The sequence below is a fragment of the Callospermophilus lateralis genome, chromosome 5 (genome assembly GCF_048772815.1).
Source record: "Callospermophilus lateralis isolate mCalLat2 chromosome 5, mCalLat2.hap1, whole genome shotgun sequence".
Classification (NCBI taxonomy): Eukaryota; Metazoa; Chordata; class Mammalia; order Rodentia; family Sciuridae; genus Callospermophilus; species Callospermophilus lateralis.
The window spans coordinates 17,668,099-17,680,252 of NC_135309.1; the positions used below are offsets into that span (position 1 = coordinate 17,668,099).

The 12,154-nt window shown below is 42.3% G+C and overlaps 1 protein-coding gene across 1 annotated transcript in view; it reads left to right on the forward strand.

Annotated features, from left to right (window-relative positions):
• Slit3 (slit guidance ligand 3) overlaps window positions 1-12,154 on the forward strand; it is a 568,745-nt gene that overhangs the window by 47,201 nt on the left and 509,390 nt on the right. The window contains exon 3 of the mRNA XM_076855688.2: window positions 4,750-4,821. Coding sequence (XP_076711803.2) covers window positions 4,750-4,821 — 72 coding nt within the window. The remainder of the gene's footprint in view (window positions 1-4,749; window positions 4,822-12,154) is intronic.

The following is a 12,154-nucleotide window of genomic DNA, read 5'->3' on the forward strand; positions in this document are numbered from 1 at the left end:
TGTACCCTTTTGGGCCTTGGTTTTCATCTGTAATATAGGGAATGAATAATTAGATGTCCTTATTCATCATAGTTACACGTAGAATGCTTTATGGTTTTAACATTTTAATGAACAGTCTTAGATTATTCTCAATATCACTTGTGAAGCGATTCTTTTATAGTATTGTTTTCCCAATTAAGATGTTAATAATAACAATGATGATGGTAACCAACAAATACATGCTACTTCCCATGGATCAAACATATATTTAAGTAGTGCTAACATATGAGGTCAGCATCATTATGCAGAGGAAACTGCACAGATAGGTTAAATCATCCCAGCTCTGCATAGCAGGTGACTTAAAGAGTTGGGATTGGACCCCAACTTTGTGTCTTTGAAGTTGAATGCTGTGTTGCTATACATTTGCATTCTAGAAAGCTCAGAAAACCAAGGCAGTAACAGTTTACCCATTTTGAAAATGCAACAGGGGCTGGGGGTGTAGCACAGTGTAGAGCACATGCTGAGCATGCACAAAGCCCTGGGTTCAATCTCCAGCAGGAAGAAAGAAAGGAAGGAAGAAGGGAGGGAGGGGAGGATAAGGGGAGGAGAGAGGGAGGAAAAAGAAGAAAGAAGTGCAGCACTGACGAGTAGGAGCTTACCTGAGTTTCCCTGAGCACCATTGTGTGGGGATGCAGGGATCTGATTGCTGGGCTTCCAGCCACCAGATGCTACCAGATACTTCCTGGAACAGACATTTTTGCCTGTCTTTGGTCTTGAACATTCTATTGTCATCATCCTCAGAGGGAAGATCCACCCTGTGCCAAGTCTTCCTTTTGCCCTGAGCAGCTATGTTTCTGTTATGTGACTGGCAGCTCTGAGAAGTCGTGCATGGATCAGAATTGAGATTGAGATAAGGGTGGGGGAATCCCATGGTTCAGTTTTAGGATGATCTTTGGTTAGAGGTATAAGCAGGAGACTCCTGATTCAAGGTGATTTGCCCAGTTAAAAAACACATTTATTTTGGCCTATTTTTTTTTTCCATTTCTGCCCTCTGCATCTGTCAGAGTTTTCCCTTCATATAAGTTGGAAATTTCATTGAATGCTTCATTTTCTAAGTCAAAAATAACCCTTTGATATTTCTTACTGTTACATCAGAAAGACTAATAAAAATTCCAATTTTCATATCTGCTGTCTGCAAATAGAATGTTTAAAATAATCACCAAAGATCATATTAATATCCTCTGGATAGGTCTACAGAATTCCTTTGACTACAGTTTATCTTTTCAGTTAATTGTTATATCCCTCTTATTTTGATCAGCAATGCCAAAAAGCCTTTTACCCCTACTTTATAGACACTATTAATATACTGTTTCATTATCTTCCTTATCAATTCAAAGACAATCCCATTCAAGTGGTACTTTATTACTGCAAAGGAATCTGTTAGGTAGAATAGCTGAAATGCTTTCTAACACCAATAAAATATCTAAATATTTTAACAGATTTCCCCTCAATTTTCTTTTTAGCTGAGTAACCTAGATAACTATCTTTTTTTTTTTTTTTTTTTTTGAAAAGCTTTCATCGCATCTTGGCACATTTCCCATATCTGTTCCTTATTTACAATTTATAGTGAAGCCAGAAAAGACTCTGTAGTCTTGAATAATTTGAGTTTGCCACCCATTACCCCCTCCAAGTTCTTAATCCAGTGCAGGTGAATGGCTGAAAACAGATTGGCAGATTCTAGTCTCATCCCAGGGTAATCTTCCCTAAGTGAAATGTATTCAAGGAGGAGATGGAAGAGTTGCCCAGGACAGTTATTTCTCTGATGGGGTGGGAGTAGGAAAAGGTCTCTTCTGGTGGTATCAATTAGAGGCCCTTTCTTAGTCATCTATTTAAGGGCTGTGTGCTCACAATGTGGGAGCCAGCTTTATCCCAAATGGGGTTAATAAAAGAGTTAAACTCCACCCCTGCCATCGTCACATGAAGGCCATTTCCGATTCAGATCTAGTGCTAAAACTAAAAAAATAACAACGCCAAAAAGCTGAAAATGAACACAGTCTGTGTCTCTTTAACTCAAAGCAGACTCTAGCCACCATGGGCCGCCCTCTGGAAATCCAGCCCCTCCTGGAGCTCCTGTCCCCTGAGACTGACCTGGGGACAGGGTGGTTGAAGTGGCTTTCATGTCTGCTTGCTCCTTTCTCAGCTCAGAGGTCTCCATGGAAGTTTCATGGCTTATTCATTCATTGACTGTTTTATTCACCAAATGGCGACAGGTTATTGAACCTGTAAGTGCCAGATACTAGCTGGACTCTGATAGATCTAGGAAGAAGGGCTCAAAAGGGGCTGAGACAACTTTGCAGCAGGTGACACTGATGTAGGGCAAACAAGGAGAGCTAAATAACACGTCATTTGCCAAGGTGTGGGTTGGGGTAAGACAATCCGAGGAGATGCTGTTCCCCAGGCTAGTGGCACGAGGGAGCCGCTGCTGCCCTGAGGTTTGAGGAGCAGTGGGCAGGGTGGTAGGCAGGGCCCAGCCAAGGCAGGGGCAATAGGAATTCACGACCTTTGCCGCACTGTGGTCTTGGAGAGAAGGTCATGGTCAATCTGAAGTTATGACAGGAGGGGAGGGAATATGTCCCCCACTGCACTGTCCTCTCACTGTGTCTCCTGCCCTGGGAAACTCCCTCAGGGTGGATCCAACAGGAAGCCAGAGGCCACAAAGCTTCTAGAGGAAGCAACTAAAAGTCTGCCTCCAGGACCTAAGCAAAGTGGAGAAAGGGCCCCGACATCTCATTTGTGTCTCAGTTCCTCTTTCTGAAGCCCAAAGTGTCAGCTTAATGAGTCCAGAAGGAAGAGATGCCCCCTGGGAGGCTCCTCCAGAAACCCACATGAAATGTGACACTCAGCCACCCTGGAGTTAGTCCTTGTTCTAATTAAGAAAGAGTAAAGCAAGCTCTGTGACTGACGGGGAGTGAAGCCCGGTGAGCAGGCCCTAGTCCCTGGAACTGAAAGGCTCCCCCTTTAGAAGATGCGCTAATGTGAGTCTGTTAGCTTTCTAAGGCTCCTCGACATGTGACAGATGGAAAAGAAGAGGAGAGAAAGGAAGGAACATCTATTAACCCTTTAATTGTACTTCTGATCCTGGACTTGATGGTTTATTTATTTCATTTTTATTCTAAGAACTTGTGTGATGTTTTATTTTCTCTTTTACAAAGTCAGAGACTGAGTCTCAGAGAGTTTGACTAGCTAGCCCTATATGACAGCATCAGCTGGTAAGAAGTGGCCGGGGCTTTCCAGCTGGCTCAGGAAGCTCACAGTGTAGGGCCAAGGGTCCCAGCCTCACCAGCTGGGAGACCATGGGCACGCCATTTTTCCTTGGCTAGTCTCTCAGTCTCTAAATTCAACCATTTCTGTAACTGTGAAGGGAGGTGCCTGTAAGGGGCCAGAGGTGAAAAAAATGTGAGGTCAGAATGGACCAGGGCTGCAGTAACTTACCTGACCATTGATAGTGGGAAATAAGAATGTAAAATATCATTGAGTCTAACAAATGCCTCTACCTGTCCTGCTGGGAACTTAATGAGTCCTAGGCTAGCCTCCTTGATGTCAAGTCACGGTGTGCTGGGGCCCAGAGTCGTCTTTAGTTCTCCATTCATCCCGTAAGCAGTTCTGAGGTGACCGCTGTGCTAGATAGCTCCCTGTGTTAGCCTGGGAGTCAGGTGCTGAGAGGAGTCCTTTCCCTTAATCACAGCGGGGGGAAACGGACGTTAAAATTAAACACAGAGGCCCAGATGTTAAACCCGAGAAGTGCAAAGGTTATGACACATCTCTGATGGGGGACGTCACGGGAGGTTCATTTTGAACTGAAGATGTGCTCTTCTGAGGCTGTGCTTCCTCTCCTGCCGTTCCTTGGCTGCTTGAGGCACCTCTCCTTCTGTCTAATCTGGAGGAACCGGGGGTCTTTCCTAGACTCCATTTTCAAAGAAACATCCTGCAGTTGCAACTGTGCCCCGATCCCATTCAGCCACCAAATGTGATCCGCATCCTTTTCTGGCTGTGCGGCTTCCTGGCTTCCCTTCCTACTGTTCAGCTAATCCATTTTAAGCTGCCATTTTTTTTTTTTAAGGTAGGGAACAAATGTTTTATTGTATGTGCAGTTCTTAGGATGTGCCACAGGCATGAATCAAACTTACTTAAACAGAGTGTTTAGGATTTTTAAATCACCTTCTGGGAGGCTTAGGGGGTGAACAAGGCTCGTGGCTGGGTGCAGGAAGACAGAGGTTTTGGGATCATCATCATGAGGTTGAGCTCAGCCAGGCCCTGGGCCTGAGAAGTTCCTGGGACCAGGCAGATTTTCTCAGTTACCGCCAGCTGCCTCACAGCAGCTTCACCCTTCTGCTAGGGTGAGCAGGGAAGGCCCTTTTCAATGAAGTATTTTTGAATCCTTGGAGGAGGGACCTCTGAGGGAAGAGCTGTATGGTTTCTATAAGCAGCACCTCTACCTCTCTCTGTTCTAATGCAGCATCCTGCAGCGCTTGGGGGGAATTTGCTAAGAACATTCTTAAAATAGAGGCCTGGAAACCAATCTGTCAGGTAGAAGTGTGCAGGCAGTGAAACCCTGGTTGCCGTGACACCACGCTGGGATGTGCGTTATCTTGTGCCAACAAACTGGTCCCAGTGGAGGGGTCAAGCAGCCTTGGCCGAATGGCCTGAGGCTTCACAGGAGGATCCACAGTCCAGCTTTGTCCTTGACCCTCGCTGCCTCTTTGGTTCTAGGCATCTGGAAGACAACCAGGTCAGCGTCATAGAGCGAGGCGCCTTCCAGGATCTGAAGCAGCTGGAGCGATTGTAAGTAAAGGACACCTCCTGGTTTTGATGTGTTGGGGGGACTTTTGTTTTGTTTTGTAAATCGGTCTGTGACCTTGTTTAAAACGAGTCTCCAATGTTCAATAAAATGTTTCTATTATATTGAAAGCCCCTCAGATGCACTGAGATCTGCTTAAACTCCCCTTCCTGAGAAGATGCTGGACTCGGCCTCTAGGGTCTGTGTGCTCCCGACGCCTCCAGCTCTCTCGGTTTCTTTACATGGGGCAGGTTTATACCCAAGCCCTGGCCTTCCCCTCCTTCCTGGAGGAGGGCCACCTGGAGCTGCCCTGTCATGGAAGTCACACCAGATCCTCCCTGCTCCTCTGCTTGGGGAGCAAGCTCCCTGCTCAAGCCTGCTCCTCCCCAGACTTCTCGGCCACACTCCCGTGGGAGAGGGAAGACTGGAGAGTGGGCGCAGCCTTCAGTGCGCCTGTTTCTCCTCAGAGGGAGCATCAGCCTGTCTCAGGAAGCCCACACGTTTCCACGAGAGAACACATTGCCAGTGGTTTAAAAATAGGCCGCTGTTCTGACTCGATCAGAGGGAGGGAGCAAAAGAGACGAGGATGGGAGAGGGATGGAGCCTCCATCTATTTTGTTGATGAATGCTTTTGCAGAAAACTCTGGGGTCACTTTGATGAGGAGAGCTGTTCAGATGGTTAAGTGGGCAGCTTCACCTTTCCTCAGTTAATCACATCTGGCAGCTCATAACATCTGGATATTTGCTTTCTGCCCTCTGAGCAGGGATTGTCCCCAAGAGCACTTAGTCATGGTGGTGGGCGGCTCTCATCATGCTTTCCTCTGCATCCTGGTTGCCCTGACATTTCAGCCTCCCCCTCCTGCAGATGGGGAAGCACGGCTCGACAGCTCCCAGTTCTACCACATACCTGAAAGAATTCTATTTACCTGTCACCAAAGCTTGCTTACAGAGATAGGCTTGGATGAAGGGAACGGCCTGATACCACTTTATTAGCTTTTTGATGGGCCACCTTTTTTCCATGAAGTCCTTCTATCCAAGTCCACATGGGAAGGGGGAAGGATCTCATCTCATGTCAATGATATTACTCAGAAAAATGCCTCACCACCCTCTGTTGTGTGAACTGTCTCATTTATTGTTCTCCTTCTGCATCAAATCCCAGCATATGTTCTGCTGTTATTGCTTTGAAAATATGACATTTATTTTACTTAAGGGAAAAAGTTATAAAATTAATGAATGCTGCCTTTGTTTACACTTTGATTTTGAACTTTCTGAAAACTTAAATTCTCCTCCTTATTTAGACCAAAGGAAACATAAAAGTGTTTGTTGAAGCTGGTTCCTCTCTATGAAATAATCAACATTTACACAGAAAGATGAGTACACATCCCTAGTGGAAAGGCCACCTCTTGCTTAGTCTTCTAATTAGAAGGGTAAATACATTCCTAATTTGTTAATTTCATGGTTGTTGGGAAGAATTAATTGAGTACTTTGGACACATCAGGAGCTATGCCAGTGCATTATACGCTATCAGTTCTTTGATCCCCACAAAATTCCTATGAGGTGTTATTACTCACATTTTGTAGATTAAGAAACAAAGACCCAGGGAGATTAAGACAAGGAATTGTCAGGGTGAGGTGTCAAGATACAAAGCCACATCTGCCTGACATCAAAGCCCACATTCTTTCATATTCCTGTGCTACAGACATTTGATGAAGTGTGATCTTTAGCAATGGCCTTGCAAATAGCCTCCCACATACCCATTTCACTCCAGGGAATATCAGTGAACTGTTCTGGCAAAAGGCTCTTTTCTGTGGCTTGGTGAATAACGCTGACATACCATGCATATCTGAGGAATAAACGGGTAATGGTTGCAGCAGAACCTGGCTATTTCTCTGCTTTGGTGTATTAGTGGGTACTGTTGACTGTTCTACTGGATAAGCCATGAGTCTTAATGACTTTACATTAGGGAGAGTTTACCTCTTAATCATGTGAAATGCAGTATGGGCATCCCTGACAAGGTCTCTCCCCTCCAAGTGGTGACTCAGAGGCACCAGCTCTTTCCACTCCTTGACTACCATTTTTAAACGGTGGCTTCCAACATACCAAAGTTTGTCTTCATCAAGCCAGCAGGAGGGAGGACAGCATAGAGGGCTGCACGTGGAGCTTCCCAGGGCCGAGAGCTGGAAGAAGTGCTTTCATTCTTACATGCTCTGAGCTAGAATTCAACCATGCAGCTACCACAAACTTCAGGGGAGGTTGAGAAAACTCATAGAGCTTTCCAGGTAGTGCCCAGCAGGTAGAGGAAACATGCTTAGTGCAAAGACTGGCCAGTCTCTAACTTCTGTTGCAAGTGAGCTGAAGAAATACTTAGTCAGAAAGAAGTATAGGAGTGTAGGCTGCTAGACTAGTGTGCACAGCCAGGTAAGTACTCTCATTTGAGGCAAAGCCTTCCAGTGTCAACAAGAAGGGGGATGTGTGTGGCATGAATCCTGACTGTTGTGAACTTGGTTTCCATAATGCAGTCTGTCCCCAATCAGACTAAGTGATATACAGAACGGGCAGATACCATCTATTTGCTATTAACAACTGAAGAAGTATCATCTCTAGTTCTCACCCCTGCACCTTACTTATATTCCTATATTTAGTGGTTGATTATTTTTATTGCTCATAATCTGAAATACAGAATATGAGAAATTATGTGGGCTTCAATAATTCACATATGGAGGGTTTATTTCTGATCTATTTATTATTAGTTCATCCTTTTGGAACTTTCTGGGAAAGGGGAGAAAAGTCTGTCCTCCTGGTCTCAACTGAGAATTCTCTATTCCTCCACGAAAGAACACTTGCTCCAGACTGAGTTGAGCATCTCTGCAATAGTTATTTTCTGTTGCTATAATAAAATGCCTGAAGCTGGGTACTTTATAAAGAAAAGAGGCTTACGTAATAAACAGTTTTGGAGCCTGGCAGCCCAAGATCAGCCTCGCCTCTGACAAGGGCTCCTTTGGCTATGTCACATCATGGTAATGGCATCATAGTGGGAGCACATGTGAGACAGAAGGACCTCATAGAAAGATAGGAAGCCAGAGAGCAGGAGGGGATAGTCTTGCTATTTCAGAACAACTTGCTCTTAGGAGAACAACTAGCCCACTCTGTGAGACAGGTTTCAATCCCTGAGGCTTGCGATGCTCCGATGACCCAGTCACTTCCTACCAGGCTTCACCTCTAAATGTCACTACATGGAGGAGTAGGCTTTCAACACATGGATCTTTTAGAGGCACAGCACACTCAAACCACATCCAAACCATAGCATCTTCCTCCCATAGTAACACGCTTATCCCTATCACAAAACTTTTGATGTCATATTTCAATTTCCTATTTTTCAGATTGTCTCTTCTCAAAACTGAGTGTGTTGAAGTCAGGGATCATGTTCCCTTTAGCTATTAATCTAACATCTTTGAACAAGGCATGCTAATAAGTGCTTGGATGATTATTTATTCATCAAAAATACTTGAGTTTTTGTTGTATACCAGTGATTCTGAGCTGGGACAAATTTTGCCCCCTGGGGGCACTTGGCAATGTCTGGAGACATTTTTGGTTGTTTATGACTGTGGGATGCTCTCGGTAGGTGGAATCCTAAGTACCCTATCTCTAACTACCTTAAAATGCACAGGACAGCCCTACAAAAATAGAATTATCCAGCCCCAAATGTCACTAGTATTGAAGTTGAGAAACTCTGCTATTGATCTTTTATGTATTAGAGAACACACTGGACACTTTATTATGAGGTTGACTTATCATGTCCCTAATGTGACAAAATATAAAATCCAAAGGTAAATGTATGTACCCTAAATCTACTTTGGCCAGTTTTCACTTTTGGTTTCCAGAAAGTAGATGAGAAAGAAGAAAAGTTAAATAAATCAAGAGCAAATAAACAAATCAAAAAGGCAGGCCATTCTACAAGGTAAAACACCCTGGTCTTCAAAAGTCAACAGTCATAACTCTGTGGCAGAACCCTTGCCTGGCCTGTATGAGGTCCTGGGTTTGAGCATCCCTGACCCCTAAAACATTAATGTCATGAGGGGGTGGAAGTTGACTGTTACAGATTGAATGAAACTTAGGATAGACAGAGCCACAGAAAATTAGGAGAGTCACTGGAATTAAAGTGTTCAAAGATCCTTGAGTTATCTAAGAAGGGATGACAGTGATAAATAGTTATCACCCTATTAAATAAGAATGCATATTACGATCAATGTGATAGCCTTTAAAGGGAGTAGTAAAATATATATATCCCAAATAGAAGAAGAAAGGACATGTAAAGTACAAAATATGAGGGATAAAAGGAAAGAAAAGAATACAAGTGAATGGGACAAATAGAAAAACATAGTAAAACAATACATATATCATAATTCATTTATACGTAAGTGGACTAATCCTCCAATTAAAAGAAGATGTCTGCTGGGTGCAGTGGTGCACACCTGTCATCTCAGTGGCTTGGGAAGCTGAGGCAGCAGGATCACAAGTTCAAAGCCAACCTCAGAAATGGATAGGCACTAAGCAACTCAGTGAGACCCTGTCTCTAAATAAAATAAAAAATAGGGCTGGCGATGTGGCTCAGTGGTTGAGTGCCCCAGAGTTAAATCCCCAGTATCATAAAAGAAAAAAAACATATTTTTAGTGTGTACTTAAAAAAGCACAGTTATGTGCTGCTTATGAAAACAAATGTTAAATATTAAAGATCCATTTGGCCATGAAAACACTAACCAAAAGGTTGATGTCACTCTATTAATACTGGATAAAACAATCTTGGAAAAAAGAAACATTATTGAGTATAAAGTGGGACATATCATCATAATAACATAGTAAATGCAACAGAAAGATATAGCAGATCTATGTGTGATATGTGTAAAACTGCCTGAAAATACATGAGGCAAATATTGACAGAACCAACATGATACACAAATTCGTGACCATAGTTATCTTTCTCAGTAATTGATAAATCAAGCAGACAGAATTATTAGTGACAGGTAAAATAGTTTAATAACATTGTAAACCTGGCCAAATGGAAATGCAGAGAATGCTTCTGACAACACCGTAGAATAAACATTCTTTTCAAGAGTGCATGAAACTATTATACTGGTCTAGGAAGGAAATCTCAACAAATATCAAAGGATTGAAATCATATGAAGGCGCTCTGCCAGCAGAAATAATTGAGACACCAATAAGAAAATAGTAAGTAGAATTTGAAAAAAGGGGTGAAGAACCCAAGCAGGAATTTTGAAATTAAAGAAGTTATTTCAAAATAAATATTGCAAATACAATACTGAAGAAGAATAGACTTTTAGGAATTATGCTATCCAATTTCAAGACTTATTGTAAAGCTACAATGATCAGGACAACATGGTTTCAGTAAAATAACACACACACAAATCAATGGCATTGAGTGGACCAGAATACACCCAGGCAAACAGAGACAGCTGAATTTTGATGAAAGTGCAAGGACAATTCTGTGAGAAAGAATATGGTCTTTTCAACAAATGGCACTGGGACAATTAAGTGTCCCATGTGCAGAAAAATGAGCCTGGACTCAACTTTATGTCTTATGCAGAATTAAGTCCAAATGTGAGATGTGTCGAGAGGTAAATACAGTGAGGAATATACATGACCTTGGATTTGGAGATGAGCATTATTGACACAACCCTAAAAGCATGATCCATGAAAGGGAAAAAAAATGATTTGATGAATTGGGACTTTGTTAAAATTTAATAAAGGCCACCATTAGGAAAATAAAAGATAATCCACAGACCAGGAGAAAATAGTTTTAAAACATATCTGGTTAAAGATTTGTATATAAAATACAGAAAGAATTTAAAATACCCAATAGTAAGAAAACAAATATCTTTTCTCCCCACCAAGACACAAAGAAATAGGCAAAAGATATTAATAAGTACTTCATCAGAGAAGCTGAATGAAAAACATACTGAGTATCATTATTTCATCAGGGAAATGCAAATTAAGCAACAATGAGTCGCCACTGCACCTACTGGAATGGACAAAATACAAAGCTGATGATGCTGATGGCTGCGGGGACGGAGCAATAGCTTCTCACCTTCTTTGCTGCAGTGATACACAGTGTTTTGAAAAACAGTTCAGCATTTTCTTCCAAAGATAAACATCATCTTATGCACTCTAGACTAGCGGTTGCTAGGGACTCAAGGAAGAAGAGGGATTGGAGGTTTCTTGGGTGAAGCACAATAAGTATGAGGGTTAGGGTGGTGACATTGCTGTGTGATTCTGCAGTGGGAATATGGGACACTATATGTTTAAAAAACAAACAAACAAACAGGATTTTACACCACAGTGTGAACCCTAAAATGTGTGAATTTTTTAAATCATTGAGGAAATAAGGGGAGTGCAGACTGTGAGGGAAGTATTCCCAACTTCACTGAAGGTGGTGGGGAAGATGGTGACCTGGGTGGCTCTAGGAATGAATGACATCTGTAAGAATAAAGGCAAGAGGAACCACACAAACTGTGATTCAGTTGACAAAATTTGTCTCTCACAGGAATGTGGGCTAACAATTCACAAACCACTATACATGTATACTGGAATTGAGCAACGGATGGAGGATGTTAGGCACAGGTTTCCACTGTGGAAATGCTTAGTTAGAGACAAGCAGTGGAGAAAGCTAGAGTGATCCAGGTGCTAACAGGTTAGACTTACAGACATCATATGAACATGTTTAACCTAATGTACATACTTTCATTTTACACAGGTGGATATGTATGTAGAGATATTCACTGGCATGTGTACATGCATGGATTAATATATAAACATGTCCTTGCTCTGTCAGCAGGAGAGCCTAGAAGCAGCACTATGGTAGCAACATATATTCCCAGCTACTGGATCTTGGTTTCTCATGCTGTCCTCTAATAAAAAGGAGTTAACACAGCTTGGAGAAATGGTTAATTCTAGGACTGGAGCATTACATATGTTGTGCTCCAAAGGAAGTGCTCAAAACAAAACTGTGAGGATAATTAGTAGAATATTTCAAAATATCAAGTAGAGAGGATATTGTTCCCAGTAAAAGAAATGAAAAATGTCTCCTCAGACAGGCCAGTTACCCCCTCACCTGATCATTATTCATTGTATACAAGTGTTGAAATATCACACAGTACCCCCATAATTATGAATAATTTCTGTGTCAATTAAAAACAAAGTATATATTTTTAAAAAAGGAAACCTTACAATTTGGGGAATATGTCAAAAGGGCATAGGTGCAAGCTGAAAGAACTCTTTATGGCCAAAGCTGAAACAATTGGAGCAACAAAAAAATTAGTTTTG